The sequence below is a fragment of the Hemiscyllium ocellatum genome, chromosome 43, assembly GCF_020745735.1.
Source record: "Hemiscyllium ocellatum isolate sHemOce1 chromosome 43, sHemOce1.pat.X.cur, whole genome shotgun sequence".
Taxonomy (NCBI): domain Eukaryota; kingdom Metazoa; phylum Chordata; class Chondrichthyes; order Orectolobiformes; family Hemiscylliidae; genus Hemiscyllium; species Hemiscyllium ocellatum.
This window is the reverse complement of record NC_083443.1, coordinates 30,604,007-30,623,686: the sequence shown is the minus strand read 5'-3', so window position 1 is coordinate 30,623,686 and position 19,680 is coordinate 30,604,007. Positions and strand designations below refer to the sequence as shown.

At 43.1% G+C, this 19,680-nt stretch overlaps 1 protein-coding gene across 1 annotated transcript in view; it reads left to right on the top strand.

Moving 5' to 3' along the window:
• Positions 1-860: 860 nt before the first annotated feature.
• cdh23 (cadherin-related 23) overlaps positions 861-19,680 on the top strand; it is a 674,096-nt gene continuing 655,276 nt past the window's right edge. Inside the window, exons 1-4 of the mRNA XM_060854138.1 lie at positions 861-870; positions 1,647-1,789; positions 7,728-7,775; positions 17,616-17,708. Coding sequence (XP_060710121.1) covers positions 861-870; positions 1,647-1,789; positions 7,728-7,775; positions 17,616-17,708 — 294 coding nt within the window. The remainder of the gene's footprint in view (positions 871-1,646; positions 1,790-7,727; positions 7,776-17,615; positions 17,709-19,680) is intronic.

The window sequence follows — 19,680 nt, the reverse complement described above, 5'->3', positions numbered from 1 at the left end:
TGTGGCGCTGGAAAAGCACAGCAGGTCAGGCAGCATCTGAGGAACAAGAGAATCGACATTTCAGCACTGACATGCAGCCTGGTCCAGTCCATGAGCTGAACGGCTGTTCCTAAATACAAAGTGTCCTTGCTGCAGCGTTACGTTGGGAATTAATGACACACTCCAAGCTGAAACAATAAAGTGCAGAAGCTCCCTGTGAGTTAATTGGAGATGTGGTTACCACCCCGTGGTGCTTGCACTATTATGGGGCTGTGCAATTTTATTTCAAAGAAAAAGGGGCAACACGGTAGCTCAGTGGTTAGCGCTGCTGCCTCACAGCACCGGGGCCCAGGCTCGATTCCAGCCTCAGGCGACTGTCTGTGTGGAGTTTACACATTCTCCCCGTGTCTGTGTGGGTTTCCTCCGGGTGCTCCAGTTTCCTCCCACAATCCAAAGATGTGCAGGTTAGGTGAATTGGCCATTCTAAATTGCTCATAGTGTTCAGGGATGTGTAGGTTAGGTACTTGAGTTAGGGGTAAATGTAGGGGAATGGGTCTGGGTGGGATACTCTTCGAAGGGTCAGTGTGGATTTGTTGGGCCTGTTTCCACACAGTAGGGATTCTAATTTTAATTCACTGATTCCTGTGATGACAGGTTTGACACACTAGGGGAGACTGGATCTATTAGGTCTATTTACAAGAATTTGGAAGTATGAGGGGAGACTCTCCTAGAAACCTATAACCTATAGGTGACCTACTTGCTGGTTTTTGGGAGGTGTCTTCCAATTGTCCCAGATGGATTGCCAAGAGGCTGATTGCCTGGCAGCATCTGGGGAGCAGGGACATCACAAACACAGCTTGTAATGGACTGAGATATTTCTCATGCTCTGCGGTCAGCATTTAAACTGATTGGCACAAGATCAGTTGGGTTTTCTTGGTGGTTTTGGTGACAATTTTGTCAACACTGCCATGCCCAGCCCTGTACTTGAGAAAATCACAGCCAATGAGATACACCTTCCTGGCCTTTGTTTTCAAATAGCTTGAAATGACTTGCTTCGCACCCATTTCTACTTTGCTGACATATTGTGTCACAGCATCTAGGATGAGCTCTGGACCGAGGGATTGTCTTATGAGCAAAAACTAAACAGGTTAGGACTCTGCTCGCTGAAGTTTAGCAGAATCAGAGGTGATCTCATTGAAGTGTATGGGATTCTTAAAGAGGCTTGACAGGGTCAATGCTGAGAGGATGTTTCCCCTCATGGAAGAATCTAGGACCAGAATAAAGGGGCACCAATATCTTCTCTCAGAGAGAGTTTGGAACTCCTTGCCTCAGGGAGCTGTGGGGGCAGAGCCCTTATGTATATTTAAGGTTGAGATAGATTCTTGAGGAATTGAGGGTTACAGGAAAGGACGAGAAAATGGACGTGAGGAATGTTGGATCAGCCATGATCCTATTGAATGTCAGAGCAGGCTTGAGGGGCTGAATGCCCTACTCCTGTTCCTATTTTGAATGGTTTTTTGGAATGAAGTCTGAGAAAATTCCGAGAGACTCTGCTTGAACACGCACACATCTACCACAAATAATTCTGGTGTTCGTTCAATTGTCATCAGTCGTAACCACCTCTTTTCTCTCTCGATGACCAGTTATTTTCCTCTGATGTGTCGTAGGTTCCTCCATTACTAAATTGTGGGCACGCGATCCGGACAACGATACTCTTGTGTTTGGAGTTGTCGGGGAGGAAGCCAGCAAGTATTTTGCAGTGGAAAGTGAGACGGGAGTTGTGTGGCTTCGACAGACTTTGGATAGAGAGGTAATGTAATTGCTTTTGGCAAGTCTGGAGTGCAGTGTAACACCAGCCCACGCATCTAAATGCATGTGCCATTGTAGGGTGGAGTGATTTATCTTGGCTTAAAAGATCTATTAATTAAGTAATATTCAGCCTTTGGGAATAAATTACTGCCAATTTGATCTTGATGATTTGTGGTGAGTAATAGTCATCAGATCAGTAGGAAAACAAATGTCCACTAATTGGCAGTAATAGACTCCCACACGTGCCTTGTGGTAATTCAGTCTTATTTTACAGTGGACTAACATAGTATTTGGTTCACATTGTTACTTTTTGCCTTGAATCATGCACTGCCTAATAAGCTTCAATCTTGTAAAAATGTTTTTCAAACTCATTGATTTTCTGGTGCAGTTTTCTGCTTCTGTGTTGTGGTGATACTGTTGTAGTGAAATTTATTTAAATGTGCAATAGTACGCTCCCTACACCGCAGAAAGGATGCCCAACTCTAATTTGTTTTCCGATCCCCCCGAGCTCCATGTCGATCCCTGATGTCCCGACGTGCCCCTTTGCAGATGGTGAAATGCTCCAAGACTGCTCCCCCTCCCCAACCCCACCCATTCTGGTTCTCCTCATGGGGAAACTGCATGATAAAAGATGCAACAGAATGGAGAATTGAAAACAAAAGTCTGAATCTAGGATTTATCTGGAAGCAATAATATTTTGCTGCATAACATGCAGCTCCCAGCAACATTCAGAAACTCAATACGGGTGGCACGGTGGCACAGTGGTTAGCACTGCTGCCTCACAGCGCCAGGGACCTGGGTTCAATTCCCACCTCAGGCGACTGACTGTGTGGAGTTTGTCCATTCTCCCCGTGTCTGCGTGGGTTTCCTCCCACAGTCCAAAGATGTGTGGGTCAGGTGAATTGGCCATGCTAAATTGCCCGTAGTGTTAGGTAAGGGGTATATAGGGGTATGGGTGGGTTGCACTTCAGCGGGTCAGTGTGGACTTGTTGGGCCGAAGGGCCTGTTTCCACACTATAAATAATCTAATCTAATCTAATCAATACCTTCCAGGGGGAAAACAGCCCACTTGATTGGCACCACAACCACTTCCTCCACCATCAATGCTCAGTAGCAGCAGTAGAAGTGTCTCCTGAACAATCTGGTCCTAATTCTCAGACTATGTCCCCTCGTTCTAGAAGCCCCATCCAATGGGAATAGTTTATCCTTCTCTCCCCTACCCTTTTCTTGAGGACTTCAAACAGACCCCCCCTTAATCTTTTAAACTCTAGACAAAACGGGCCTAATTTGTATAATTCCTCCTCATAACTTAAGCCCTGGAGTCCAGGTATTGTCCTCGGTAACACTGTCTTGTACTCCCTGCTGATAGGAGAAAGAATCAGTGAGTGTAATAAAGAGGTGTTTGTGGGAGTGATAGAAATATAGAATGAAATAAAATATTAGAACAATTGGAAAATGAATCAGACATTGAGCATTTTAAAAAGTTGACCCTCCAGCGAAGAGGTGGTGGCCTAGTGCTATTATCACTGGATTGTTAGTCTAGAGACCCAAGTCATGTTCTGCCAAACTGGCTTCAAATCCCACCATGGTGGAATTTGAATTCAATAAAAATCTGGAATTAGGAGTCTAGTGACAACTGTGAAGCTATTATCGATTGTCCGGGTTCACTACCATCATTTCGAAGGAATCTGCCATACATACCTGGTCTGGCCAACATATGACTCCAGACTCACAGCAACGTGGTTGACTCTTCACTGCTCTCTGGGCAATTAGGCAATAAATGCTGGTCTGGCCAGGACTGACTTCATCCCATGAATGAATGAATAAAAGAAGTTGAGAGATTTGGCCATATGGGGGCACGTATGAGGTTAGTTGTTATGTTATAACCTCCAGAAAACTGTCAAAGTGACTTACAAAAGCTGTTTCAGACGTAAACTGAGTTGTGTGAATAAGACATGTTAAATAGTCCAACACCTGCAGTATTTTGCTTTCATTAGAGCCAAATGAGGTCTAAATTGCAGAAAAGGGCCCTTTGCCCTACCAAGTTAGTGCAAGTCAAAAGCAACCATGTAACTATTTTAACGAGGATTTCTGCCTCTACAGGCAGCAGGTTCCAAATTCCCACCACCATCTGGGTGAAAAATTGTTTCCAAACATCCCCTCAAAACCTCCTGCCTCTTAACTTAAATAAATGACCCCTGTTCATTGGTACTTCCTCCAATGGGAAAAGTTCCTTCCTCTCCATCCTATCCATCCCCCTCATAATCCATCTCAATCACCTCACCTCTCGATTTCTTTTTCATGGAAAGCAACCCAATCCGATCAAATCTTTCTTCATAACTCTCCATCTCCCTACCTGCCCTTACACTGGTAGGTATCCCCACCAAGGTGCCTGTGATCTTATTTATCATGTAATCCCTTGTTGGATTTGTCCTGACCAAGTGTAGTCTACAATTCTCTGGACTGGATTTCATTTGCCACTGTCAGCCCATCTGACCATGCTGCCCCTATCCCCCTAAAATCTATAGCTATCCTTTTCCATATTTGCCTGCCCAGGACTTTCTTTGTTTTATCTGTGATCTTACTAATCAACTCTCCTACATTCAAGCCTAAATGTCATATACCACAAATAGCAAGGGCCCTGACATCAATCCCTGTGGTCACAGGATACTGCCCCACTGGACACAGGCTTTCAGTCTCGAAAACATACCTCAATCATTACCCTTTTCTTCCTGCCACTTGGCCAATTCTGGATCTATTCAGCCAAGTTTCCCTGAATCCTATGGGCTCTTCCTTTGCTATTTGAGTGGGATCTTACCGAAAGCCTTGCTGAACTCCAAGTTGACTATGTCAAATGTATTGCCTGCATCTACAGAGCAGGTCACACATTCAAAAAAATTGATCAAGTTGGGTCAGACATAATTTCCCCTTTAGAAAACCATGCTGCCTGTTCTTGACTCAACCGTGCCTCTCCAAGTGCCATTTAATCCTGTCCCTCAGAATGGCTTCCATAATTTCCCCATCGCTGAGTTTACACTGACTGACCTGTCATTTTTTTAGGTTATCATTTCCTCCCTCTCTGAACAATGGTATCACATTGGCTGGCCAGAGGATGTGTTACCTATAAAACAATATCCTTACAGACTTAATCCAGAGACATTAGCTCAAGTGAAGGAAGTGATGAAGTTTATGATGGTCAATGACATTATTGAACTGAGTCACAGCTAGAGATCATGTATCATGATGTGCTGAAACCTAATGCGTTACATTTAATATTGATTATTGCATGATAGCATGATAACAAAAGTAAACCTGTATCCTTTACCATGATTGGAAGACTACATTGAAAGAATTGGACATGAACGATTGTCACCAAAATTGACTTGCTAAAAGGAAATAAGTAAATTCCATTGACTGATGGAGCCAAGGAAATACCAGGTTTTGTAACATGAAGGACTTTATAAATGTCAACTATGCTATTTAGAATGAAAAATATACTTGCAACTGTAGTGAATTAAACTAAAAAGGTCAGTGAAGGACTATGTAATTACCCTGTCAATATCAGCAACTTAATTATGTTCAGCCAAACCCAGTAAGGATATTTGCACCACTTGACTAAACTGCTTGATTAGTTATAAAGAGTCAATTTGTTTATAAATATGGATGAAAGTGAAATTACCAAAACACAAAAAGACTTATTTGGCTCTCATTGTGAGACCGCTAGCAGCAAAAATAAAGGTTATCTTGGATTGCCCCATGCCTAAGACATGTGATTAGATTACTTACAGTGTGGAAACAGGCCCTTTGGCCTAACAAGTCCACACCGATGCACACCCACCCAGACCCATTCCCCTGCACCCAACACTACGGGCAATTTAGCATGGCCAATTCACCTAACCCGCACATTTTTGGACTGTGAGAGGAAACCGGAGCAAACCGGAGCAAACCCACGCAGAATGCGCAAACTCCACACAGTCAGTCGCCTGAGGCGGGAATTGAACCCAGGTCTCTAGCACTGTGAGTGCAGCAGTGCTAACCACTGTGCCACCGGGCCACCCACCAAAACTTCTGATAAAATCCACATATGCGCTGGTATATGTGGATTTTATCAGAAGTTTATGCTGAACATTAACACCATCGTGTCTCCTTTAACAAACTTATTTTATAAAAAGTTGAAAATTTGAATGGGCACAAAGATGTCAAAGGATGGCTTGTAAGCTGTGCTGACAACTGTACCAGTTTTAGTAGCATTGAATTACGGAAAACCATAAAAACTGGCTGGTAAAACCCATAAACATCAGTATGGGTGCATGTTGCTATGATGCGATCGAATAGCGATCAAACAGAATATCAGGTATTTTGTTGAACAAATTGAATACCTGTCAATAATCTATTGGAGAGAAGAGAAAGAGACATTGAACCTTGAGTTGGTTCAAAATTAGTTTGAACTTTATTTAGAACTGTTAAGTAATAAACTGTTATTTATGTAGACCACATCCTTTGTAGTCCTTTCAATACAATTTTGGGATAAAAACAATAGTTATTTCAATGGAGTTTGATGCTTGAACCATGCAATTTTTCATGTGGCTAAAAAGATTTCATAGCAAACAGTTTGTGTATGAAGAAAGCTGAATGCTGTAATCATAATCAACTTAGGTAAAATATAGTTCTCTTGACTCTGATTCTGTTAAATATAAACATATTATTATTTCTAATCAAACCATAGTGTTAAAAATAACTTTTTTAATAAATTTAAAATATATTTTAAAGATCAATTTTTATTTTTCTTTTGGTAGTGAAGTGTAATGAAACCTGCATAATTAATGCTTAAAAATAATTTTTGAAATTTGCATTTCAAAACAAATGTAAGTGACTGTTGGTTAATTCTGGAAAGGTTTTTATTTTAGTAAAACAAGGTCAGATAGACTTTATGATTTGAATGCAATGTATTGTCACAGGGCAGTGGTTGTGAACAGCTGTGGTATAAATGGAAATATGTTTACACTGTTAGGTTTTCAACTAGTGGGGTAAAATTGTAAGGCCTTTCGTTCTGTTTTCCGTTTCGAAGAACCTAGAATGAATTTTGGTTTAGATTCAGAAGATACCAAAGTTGCGTTTAAAAGCTCATTTTGTTTCTCTCTCTCAGAAAAAGGCTGTGGCAGAGTTCTGAGAATAAGTCAAAAGGGTTTATTTTGTAAAACTTTCAAACCAGAAGAGCTTGTTTAGAAATCCACAAGTTATTATAGAGTCATACAGCACAGAAACAGACCCTTCGGTCCAACCAGTCCATGTCAAACATAATCCCAAACTAAACTAGTCCCAGCTGCCTGCTCCTGGCCCATATCCCTCCAAGGAACAGGAAATTCGACGTTTCGGGCATAAGCCCTTCTTCGGGCTTATGCCCGAAACGTCGAATTTCCTGTTCCTTCGATGCTGCCTGACCTGCTGCATTTTTCCAGCAACACATTTTCAGCTCTGATCTCCAGCATCTGCAGTCCTCACTTTCTCCCCATATCCCTCCAAACCTTTCCCATTCACATACTTATCCAAATGTCTTTTAAACATTGTAATTTTGCCCACATCCAACAATTCCTCAGGAAGTTCATTCTGCAAAAGAACCACATTCTGTATTAAAAAAACTGCCCCTCATTTCTTTTTTAAAGCCCTGTCCTCTCACGTTAAAAATGTGCCCCCTCATCTTGAGACGGTGATGATGAGCCACGTTTGTGCAGTCTGTGTGCTCTCTCGGTGCTTTTTGGGATAACGTCTCACAATTTGACCCAACAATCTGGCCACCACCTCAAAACACTGCTGGTATTTAGGATTGTATCGTTCTGTTTCCATTTGTTTTCTGTGAAAACCTCAAAGCCATGGTCGAGTACGTTTCTGTGATTTCATTTTTATTGCATCCTCATTTTTGAATCCTCTTTTTTTTTCAGGAGATTTCAGAATTGCAAGTAGAGTTCTCCGTCAGTGACAAGCAAAGTGTAAGTAACAATTTGGCTCTTTCTAAACGAGAGACTTGAGCAACTTAATTTCCCTCAATATAAGCATAATACTATGGATGTGAAACAGTCTCGAACAGAAAATGCTGGAAATGCTCAGTAGGTCTGGAAACATTGGTTTAGAGAGAATCAGAGATAACATTTAAAGTTTGATATGACTGTTCCTTAGGTCTCCTTGACATGATGTGAATGTGAACAAAGATGTCCATTTTTATTTTAGATCCAATTTGCTGAGTATATTTATGGTGTAGCCCTTTCACAAAGGGTTGTGACGAGCTGTGAGATGGAGAGCTGGAAGGTTGTTACTTTGCCTCCTGGCACACAAGAGGATTGATATGGTTTTTAGAAACTTGCTTAATTCGAGGAGGCTGTGGGTTGAGTTTTTTTTTGCTGGTTTCCTCTAAATTGCTTTTTCGACTTTTTTATGGCTTTCCCTAGCTGTTGGTGTTGGGGAGATTGTTGAGCAAAACATGAGCAAAACTAGTGTAGTTTATAAAATACCATGCAAGGACTGCACAAAACACTATAAAGGACAAACAGGAAGACAGCTAACAATCCGCATCCATGAACACCAACTAGCCACGAAACGACACGACCAGCTATCCCTAGTAGCCACACACTCAGACAACAAGCAACATGAATTCGACTGGGAAAACACTACTATCATAGGGCAAGCCAGACAGAGAACAGCCAGGGAATTCCTAGAGGCATGGCATTCATCCTCAAATTCCATCAACAGACACATCGACCTGGACCCAATATACCAATCACTACAGCGGACAGCTGAAACTGACACCCGGACGCGGCAAGGACAGACCACTATAAATACCGGAAGAAACATCAAAGAAGCGCTTCGCAGGAGGCTCCAGAGCACTGATGATGTCTCCTAGCCAGGGGACGAAATGTTTGCAACAAAAACTTCCAGCTCGGTGAACAGAACCACAACAACAAGCACCCGAGCTACAAATCTTCGCACAAACTTTGAACAGGGGAGATTGTTAGATAAAGTTCTCCTGAAATCTGGATCAGATGTTTAGATCCAGGTCATTCTGTGAGAAAGTGCATTTTGTTAACGTGAATTCACTATAACGCGACTGAGGAGTTGGGGACATTAAAGCACAAACTTATAAAATGTGTGTTGGCTGTAACGCAATTACATCGCCAACATTTTAAGACCTGTTTCTAAAGCATCACTTTTCTAAAAAGTGGAGTTACACAAGACCTTATAGATAAGCTGCAGAGCTGGGCAGAAAGATGGTAAATGGAGTTCAATGTAGCTAAGTGTGAAGTGATTCACTTTGGTAAGAGTAACAAGAAGATGGAGTACTGGGCTAATGGTCGGATACTTGGTAGTGTGGATGAGCAGAGGGATCTTGGTGTCCATGCACACGGATCTCTGAAAGTTGCCACCCAGGTAAATAGTGCTGTGAAGAAGGCATATGGTGTACTGGCTTTTATTGGTAGAGGAATTGAATTCCGGAGTCCTGAGGTCATGTTGCAGTTGTATAAGACTCTGGTGCGGCCGCATCTGGAGTATTGTGTGCAGTTTTGGTTGCCATACTATAGGAAGGATGTGGAGGCACTGGAACGGGTGCAGAGGAGGTTTACCAGGATGTTGCCTGGTATGGTAGGAAGATCATATGAGGAAAGGCTGAGGCACTTGGGGCTGTATTCATTGGAGAAAAGAAGGTTTAGGGGTGACTTGATAGAGGTGTACAAGATGATTAGGGTTTATATAGGGTTGACCATGAGAACCTTTTTCCACGTATGGAGTCAGCTATTACGAGGGGGCATAGCTTTAAATTAAGGGGTGGTAGGTATAGGACTGATGTTAGGGGTAGATTCTTTACTCAGCGAGTCGTGATTAGATTAGATTAGACTTACAGCGTGGAAACAGGCCCTTCGGCCCAACAAGTCCACACCGACCCGCCGAAGCGCAACCCACCCATACCCCTACATTTACCCCTTACCTAACACTACGGGCAATTTAGCTTGGCCAATTCACCTGACCCGCACATCTTTGGACTGTGGGAGGAAACCGGAGCACCCGGAGGAAACCCACGCAGACACGGGGAGAACGTGCAAACTCCACACAGTCAGTCGCCTGAGTCGGGAATTGAACCCGGGTCTACAGGCGCTGTGAGGCAGCAGTGCTAACCACTGTGCCACCGTGCCGCCCACTCGTGAGTTCATGGAATGCCCTGCCAGTAACAGTGGTGGACTCTCCCTCTTTATGGGCATTTAAACGGGCATTGGATAGGCATATGGAGTAAAGTGGGCTAGTGTAGGTTAGGTGGGCTTGGATCGGCGCAACATCGAGGGCCAAAGGGCCTGTACTGCGCTGTATTTTTCTATGTTCTGTGTTCTAACACAACCATCACATTATAAAAGAACTACCTAAATGCCCAATTGTCTTGCATCGTCCTCCTTTCCATCTGTGTTTTCCAACAGTGCATGAGTGCACCAGTGTATTACAGCAGAGTTCTGAAGAAGGGTCATTGGACTTGGAAACATTAACTCTGATTTTTCCCCACAGATGCTGCGGGACCTGCTGAGATTTTCCAGCAATTTCTGTTTTTGTTTCACATTTCCAGCATCCACAGTTCTTCCAGTTTTTTCCTGTCTAGTATTATGATGGTCGTTTAGTGTTTATGGAAAGTTATGAGAACTCTGAGATTAGAACAGTAATGAAGTGATCCTGTGATGAAGTTTAGGAAGGCTGTCAGTCCTGACTTGAAAGCAGCAACAGGCCCTTCTATTCCTGAGATGCTGCCTAACCTGCTGTGCTTTGACCAGCAACACATTTGCAGCTGTGATCTCCAGCATCTGCAGACCTCATTTTTTACTCCTGCATTTTAACTGCACTGTTTGGGTTTCTTACTATCTAACAATCTCCGAAATAAAAATGGACAAAATTGTACAAAGGGACAATCAGAAATTGTGTTTCAGCACCAAGATCAGAATCTGATGTCCCATCAACTCCCCAGAACAGCAGTACATCGGTTCTGCTGCAACACGCGTTTCTTCAATGCAAATTGGCTGGAACATAATCGAAGGATTTCGACCATTATTTGTAGAACATAAACATTCCTTAGCTGTGTTGGCTACAACGTGATTCCAGTCCCAATTGTTTAAATGGTGCAGCTATTACACAATGTTCTTATTACACGGGATTGCACAGGAATGGAATCCTGCGTTATATCAGAACAGACTGTATGTAGGTTCACAGCTATTCACCTTGTTCTGGAAGTACACTGCCTTTCTACAATGGGGTGGGATTTTTGACAAGGTGGGGGCTCTCCAGCTGTGTTTGTAACTTCCATTTCCCAGCTGAAGACATTTCCTGATTTTGAGGAGCTCCTGCAAGAAATTAGATTAGATTACTGACAGTGTGGAAACAGGCCCTTCGGCCCAACAAGTCCACACTGACCCGCTGAAGCGCAACCCACCCATACCCTACATTTACCCCTTACCTAACACTACGGGCAATTTAGTATGACCAATTCACCTGACCCGCATATCTTTGGACTGTGGGAGGAAACCGGAGCACCCAGACACGGGGAGAATGTGCAAACTCCACACAGTCAGTCGCCTGAGTCGGGAATTGAACCCGGGTCTCTGGCGCTGTGAGGCAGCAGTGCTAACCACCGTGCCGCCCTATGGTTTCTATTTGTGTGTTTAGGTTTCCTTATGCTGGTGATGCCATTTCCTGTGTTGGTGACATCATTTCCTATTCCTTTTCTCAGGGAGTGATAGGTGGGATCCAAATCAATGTGCTTGTTGATAGAATTCAAGATGGAATGGAGTTTGGTAAAGCTTTCCTTGGAGCACAGAATTCTGAGTGAAAGTCCGATAGAGGTGTCCACAAATGTGGACGTTCCACCTGGATTTGCTTATCATTTACTCTGTTGGTGTCCATAATGTTACTCTAAAGGGTCATGTCAAATTGAAACATTGCCTCTGTTTCTCTCCACAAATGCTGCCAGACCTGCTGAGTTTCTTCAGCACTTTCTATTCTTATTTCTCATTTCCAGTACAGCGTGTTTTATTTGCTTATTCTGATAAGAGGACAAAAGGTGGTACAGCTGCCGATATTTCTTTTGAAAGCCAAGGTTTGTTTTATTTTTAGTTCAAAATGTTTTTCTCTTGGAAGGAGAATCATATGATACAAGTGAAAAATGCTGGAAAATGTCAAGCCCATCACAATCTTATAAGTATCAATGAAATGACCTCTCATTCTTTCAAATACCAGAGAATATTGATCCAGTTCATTCAGCCACTCATCATAGGACCATGATGTGGGGGTGCCAGTGATGGACTGGGATAGACAAAGCCAAAAGTCACATGACACCAGGTTATAGTCCAACAGGTTTATTTGAAATAACAAGCTTTCAGAGCATTGCTCCTTTGTCACCTGATGAACAACCAGCGCTCCGAAAGCTTGTTGCTTTCGTAATGCACTATAACCTGGCGTTGTGTGACTTCTGACTTCATCATTGGACAGCTAAATTACTGCAGGGACTAACTTAATGAAGCTTTGCTTACTAACTCCAAAGTATAGGATTCCTTAATATGGAGACTTCTGGTAAAGTGTCACCAATAACTTAGTTTCTTGTGCAAGAATTTGAGTGGCACCCTCTTTGAGAAACCAACTTTTATTTTAAGACAGCCACTTGACCTTCGTAAAGCCTAGTCTCTTTGTGTGCTATGTACTAGGCTTGGCCTCAAACCCATGACTTGGCACAGACTTCGGACAGTGTCCATTTCCCTTGTAAACACTATCCTATTGCGGGACAATCAAAGCAAAATATTGCAGATGCTGGAGACTTCAAATAAGAATGCGAATATTCCACAGACAGAACAATTGAGTTATAGACAAGCAGGAGGCTGGAAGAACACAGGGAATACCTGAAATATTGACTTCTCCCCCTCCTGCTGCTGCCTGGCTTGCTGTGTTCTTCCAGCCTCCTGCCTGTCTACTCTGGATTCCAGCATCTGCAGCTTTTTTTTTGTCTCTGAAAAATTTAGTTAGCATTTCGAGTGGAATGTGATGTTGGTATCAACTTTAAACTATAACTGTGTCACACACCAGGCTGCCAGGTGATTGCAAACATATTATTTTGTGGCATTTTCCACTTTAAGGATCATATGAATTTTACAGCATCTGCCAGCACATGATGTCACTTGCTTTGCTTTAAGGCAACTCCACTTTTCCATGGTGCAAGTTCCACATTCTCCAATGCTCACTGGGCAAATGTCTTGATTAATTTTTTTTGTTGTCGTGAATATTTCATGCTTATGAGTAATGCTCTCTATGAGAAACAAGCTGAAAGCTCCTCCCCCATGGTCCTTTTCCAATTACCACGCCAAACCTTTTAACAGGACCACGCGGTTGAGCTAATCACCTGCAAACTCCAAAGCGGAACGTGTTTGAGGGAACTTGGACTCCCAAGAGGTCCCCTCATTCTAGATTCCTTCGCCAATGGAAGCATGATCTCCATTTCCCCCTCATCAAAACCCTGCACAGTTTTGAAAACTTCTGTCGGGCTCCTCTTTCTCAGAGTAAAGGATCCCTGTCTGTTCCATCTTCGTTCTGCAACTCTCATGCGTGGACATAGTTTGAGATATGGATCCTGCCATCAAGAAATTGCTGTAGCTTTCAAGTAGAGATAATGTCAAAACATTTTGTTTTCAAACTGTCACCTGTTTCAACATTCTCCACATTTTACAGTACAACATAAGTTTTATTGATTAATTCACCATCACGCTTGTTCACAGTGTACATTATCACACTGGCAGCTCCCTGATGTAGACAGATATGAATTCCATTAACACTCAGGCCTTTGTAAAACCCCTTTCTGCTTTTAACACTTTTTTTCTTTAGACCTTGTATCTTCTGACCGAATCCAAAAGGTCATTTAGACAGAGTTCATTTATTGATAGGTTTCCTGTTGTGTGCTTTTTGTTCCTGCAGTACTGTGAAATTAGACCATGTTCCTTTACCATAGAACTCTGTCCAATCCATGAAATTGTGATAAAGCCATTCTTTACTCTCCTTTGTTTAATTTTCGATGCGTTCGCGATTTGAACACTTTCATTTATTTCGCACAGTCTGTGCAGTGCCAATACTCATTAAACCAACTGCTTGCCTCTCCCGAGCTCAGTAATCTCCTGCAGCCTTCCGAGATCTCCGCACACCTCCGGATCTGGCCTTTGTGCATTGCTGTTGTCCATGGTCCAATCTTGGTGGCTGTGTCTTCAGGCACACAAGCCCCAAACAGTGGAGTTCCCTCCCTCAACCTTTCTGCATCCAACAATCCAACACTCTCCCCACCAACAGCTCTCCACTTTTTCCTTCCATTCCAAGTCTCGGAGTCTGCAGCTTTAACCTTGCTACAATTACCATCACTTACACCTCTTGTATGGCTTCTAGGCCATCCTAGGTGCCTGTGGTGCTAATAGGGGCTCACACAACGAGCACAGGGCTATTACCCCAATTTGCCCTACTGTAGGGATGGTTCTGAATATCCTTTAACATGCTGCTTAAAACCACTGTCTTTGATCAAATCAATCCATTTATCCCCTTGAATGGCTCACTATCACGTTTGTGTTCCTTCAACACATCTTGGATTGTTTTGCAACGCTAAGGGTGCTTTATGAATGAGCAGAATCCCTACAGTCTGAAAACAGGCCGTTTAACCCTCAAGTCTATACCAACTCTCTGAAGATTGTCCCACCCAGGCCCAACTCCCTACCCTATCGCTATAACCCTTCAGTTCCCCTGGCTAACCTACACATTCCTGGACAATTTAGCACAGCCAACCCACCTAACTTGCATTTCTTTGAACTATGGGAGGAAGCCAGAGCACCCAGCAGAAACCCACACAGACATCATGCAAACTCCATTCAGCCACCCGAGGGTGGAATTGAACCCAGGTCCCTGGTGCTGTGAAGCAGCAGTGCTAACCACTGAGCCACTGTAAGCTATTGCTGTCTACTCAGCTGTTTTGCTGCTGTTACAGTGAATTGTGCAGTGTGACAATGAACTGAGAGTGTGGTGCTAGAAAAGGGCTTATGCCTGAAATGTCGATTCTTCTGCCCCTCAGCTGCTGTCTGACCTGCTGTGCTTTTCCAGCACCACACTCTCGACTCTGATCTCCAGCATCTGCAGTCCTCACTTTCTCTCAGTGTGACAACGAATGCCATGGCTCGTAAAACTAGTGAAGTCCACCGTTCTCGTGATCTTGAATATCAAAACCATCAAAACCTTGAAGTTACAAAAACAGAAGTTGCTGGAAAAGCTAAGCAGGTCTGGCAGCACCTGTGGAGAGAAATCAAAATTAATGTTTCGGGTTGTGTGACCCTTCTTCAGGTTCTGAGAAAGGGTCAATTTACCTGAAATGTTAACTTTGATTTCTCTCCTGGGATGCTGCCAGACCTGCTGAGTTTTTCTGAGCTGGTTTCTGATTTCCAGCATCCACAGTTCTTTGGCTTTTTACGTTTAGCTTGAAACCGTGAGGCCTAAGTTCAAGTCCCAGAGATGTGTAAGAGCAATTTGTGTTCATGTTTCTGTTTACAACATCCACACTCCTTCAGTTTTTAAACTTGAAGTTGCTACTTTTCAACCGACCATCGCACCTCGTCACCACATGTCGGTTTGTGATGTGTGTGACCTTTCTTCAAACCTTTCCATGGGATGTGGGTATTTTGACTGGGTTAGCATTTATTGCCCATCCCTAACTGCCTTTTGAAAAGACAGGTAGTGAACGGCCTTCTTGAACCTCTGCACTGTGAGCGAGCCCTGGGACTTTGACCCAGAGACACTGAAGGAGCAGTTACACTTGCCAGTCAGGATAGTGTGAGGTTTGAAAGGGAAGTTGCTGGTGACAGTGTTCACTCGTGCCTGCATCTCTTATGGTTCCACATGTCAGAGGTCATTCGTTTGGAAGGTGCTGTCAAAGGACCTTTTGTAAGTTGTTGCAGTGCATCTTGCAGATGGTACACACTGCTGCCTCTGTGCATCGGTGGTGGAGGAAGTGAATGGCACCACAACCACAAGCAATCATGCAGTCTGCTTTATCCTGGAGCTTCTTGAGTGTCCTTCGAGCAGCACTTACTGAATCATAGAATCCCTAGAGTGCAGAAACAGGCCATTTGGCCCAACAAGTCCACACTGCGACCCTCTGAAGAGTAACCCACCCAGACCCTATCCAGGTGAATGGGGAGTATTCCATCTCACAATCCTGAGCCGTGTCTTGTAGGTGGTGGGCAAGCTCTAGGAAGTCAAGAGGTGAGTTACTCATCTTAGAATTCTAAGTCTCTGACATCAATTGTCCTTTGCTTAGGACTTAGCGTTGTTTTGGCTTAATTGTTGCCATTTAAGAGTCCTCCAATTCTAGACAAGTGATATCACTGTAGAGCATGGAAACACTTCCTAAAGTCCAATTCGTCCATGTCAACCAGATATCCTAAATTAATCTCGTCTTATTTGCCAGCATTTGGCCCATATCCCTTCCTATTCATATACCCATCCAGATGCCTTTTAAATGATGTAATTGTACCAGCCTCCACCATTTCCTCTGGCACCTTATTCCATACACGCACCACTCTCTGCATGAAAAAGTTACCCCTACAGTCGCTTTTAAATCTTTCCCCTCTCACTTTAAACTATGCCCTCTAGTTTTAAACTCTCCCCATCCTTGGGAAAATACCTTGTCTGTTTACCCTTTCCATGCCCCTTATGATTTTATTAGCCTCTGTAAGGTCACCCCTCAGCCTCCAATGCTCCAGGGATAACAGACCCAGCCTATTCAGCCCCTACTTACAGCTCAAACCCTCCAACCCTGGCAGTATCCTTGCAAGTATAGGCCAGTGACATGAGATGGGAGTGAGATTCATGGAGCTGCTTCTCTTCAATTTGAATTTTCATCTGGTCTTGATATCATTATGTAAACTTATCCCAGAGAATTTCCCTTCACGTTTATTCCTTCTCCTGGTTGTCACTATGAATTATACGATGAGACAACACAGGAGGAGACAATTAATGTCAGTGCCGCTAATGTGCAATTGATGTAAGATTTGGAGGATAGACTTCTTATAAGCTTAAACATAATCCTCCTAACTGAACGTTCAAACAGGACTGCTTCCAGAAAAGATGTGCTTGCTTTCGCAAACATGATAGCAATTTTTGTGCCAAATAACAGTCAATAAATATGCTCACACTTGTTTTTTTGTTTCTTTTAACTTGGTAACAGTGTATGGAATCTTGGCTTTAAAACAACAAACCCGCGTTTATAATGAGTACAGGTGATATGGGGCTGTTTAAATATTGATGGGGTTTAAATATTGAAGGGGATTGTTTGCTATGCTGGAATATTTTGAATAAAAACCAGCTGAAGCCAGGATCTGCTCAGTGCAGGTTTAAATATTATAATGAAATAATGAAATGAAGTTGTATTCATCAGTGTTCCCGAAATATGATGTCGCTGATTGTGGTTCCTTGTACTGATTAGGTATACAAGATCATAACTGGCTTCACAGTGAGTGATCTGCATGAATTAATCAAGCTGTTTCACACTTAGCATAATGTATATTGATAAGTTCATTGCACAATGCTTTTCTATTTTTGGTGGAAATGGGAGAGAGTATGAGTCTCAAATGACAACTTAATGGATGCAAAAGCTATTAGGTGCGTGCCAAAAAGTGATGCTATGTTTTTGTCAGGTGGAGGAATCCATCAATGTCCAATGTTCATTTGATTCATTTATAATTAAGTGAAATGTTGTCCAATATCTCAACATTGTTTTGACTCATCGTTTACAGGTGATTAAAGGCATTGTCAATATTCAGGTTGGCGATGTGAATGACAACCCACCCGTCTTCCACAATCAACCGTACAGTGTCCGTATCCCAGAGGTAAGTGATAAACCCCGAGGAGGAGTATTGCATTAAAGCCAATCAGAGCTCCGTCCTTTGTATTTTGCCAAGCATCTTTGCGATTGGTGAATTTCTGTAGGTCATAGATTGTGCTGCCTTGATTCATTTGAATTCTGCATTAACCCAACAACTGGTCACGTGACACAATCTTACTCGCTAGTTAGGGAGCATTAGTCTGATTTAAGCCTCCCCTTGGCCCAGTCAAACCTGCTTAGAAGTTACACAATGCTAGGTTACAGCACTTCACCTGTCAAAGGAGCAGCGCTCCGAAAGCTTGTGATTTCAAATAAACCTGTTGGACTATAACCTGGCACTGTATGACTTCTGACCTTGTCTACCCCAGTCCAACACCAGCACCTCCACATCAGTCAAACGTGAACACGTATCAAATCCGGCTCTGTGACAGAGTGTTACACCTGCTGGATAATGCTGTCCATTTGATCAAATTTCCACTGGGCCAAATGGAAATTAATGATTGTGTGACGTTATTTGCAGAAGACTTTTCTTCGGTGAACATCAGTGACAATGGATCAGATGATTTTATGCCACTGCTGTTCCCTGGAGCTTGCAGTGGAAGAAATGGGAATGATGTTTACCCAAATAGCATCTGTCATGAGATAAATTCTGTGACTACTCATTGGAGACATTTGAGGGATGTGAATAATATATACTTTCTTACAAGGTCATTGTTATTGCTATGTGCATTGCCCATTGGAGGTTACTGCAATGTTGGTGGGCACTGGACAGCATCCTGAGTAAGGGTCCCTCCACAGTGAGGGAGCTTTGGTTAATTTTACAGATGCAAGTTTGCCTCTATTTGTCCTGGATTCTGATTCTAAAATATTGATCTTTTGTGTTCAAATCTTTCCCTGGCTTTGCACCTCCCAGTCCTACAACCACCTCCGCCCTTTCAACCCTCCAAAAACAATCTCTGCATTTTGTAGCTTGGGCCTCATGCATACCCTGATTTTAATCACTTCACTCTTTGTGCCTTCAGCTTCCTAGACTGTAAATTCCGGAATTCACCCTCCGTCTCCCCTCCCATTGGGACCGCCGTCTCTCTCCTGCCTGCCTTTCTCCAATCTCTTTATGAAGCTCAGTTTTTTTTTTCACCAAGCCTTTTGGCCTTCCCTCTGGCCCATTTATTCTGGGAACTCTGCTGTAAGTGGTTTCTTTTATTCAAAGTTCCTTGCTTGCAAGGCCTCGTTGAGGCCACACCTTGAGTACCACGTACAGTTCTGGTCTCCTAGCCTGAGGAAGGACATTCTCAGTGTTGAGGGGAGCCCAGGAAAGGTTCGCCACCCTAATTCCCGGGATGGCAGGGCCCACACATGAGGAAAGACTGGATCGAGCGGGCTTGTACTCACTAGAATTTGAAAGAAAAAAGGAGGGGAAGATCTCATAAAAATGTAAAACCCTGATGGGACTGGACAGGCTGGATAGGAGAAGAATGTTCTTTATGTTGTGGAAGTCCAGAACTAGGGGTCAAAGTCTAAGAATAAGGGGTAAGCCATTCGGGACTGAGATGAGGAAGAATTTCTTCCTCACAGAGAGTTGTGAACCTGTGGAATTCTCTCCCACAGGAATCTGTTGGAGCCAGTTCATTCAACATATTCAAGAGGAAGCTGGACATTGCCCTTGGGGATGGAGGGGCCGAGGGGCGCGGGGGGAGGGTGGGAATGGGACCCTGAGATTGTATGGTCAGCCATGATCATACTGAATGGTGGTGCAGGCTCAAAGGGCCGAATGGCCTACTCCTGCTCTGATTTTCTATGTTTCTATGTTAATGTTGATTGTTGTAAGTGAACACTCAGATTATGTCAGAAACCAAACTGGTATTAATGTTTACTTCAGAATTTAAGGTGTTGAAGCATGAACAGTTTATTATTTAAAGTTTTCAAAATATTGGCGCACTTTACGGGCACTGCTATATTTGGTAATGAGCAGACAG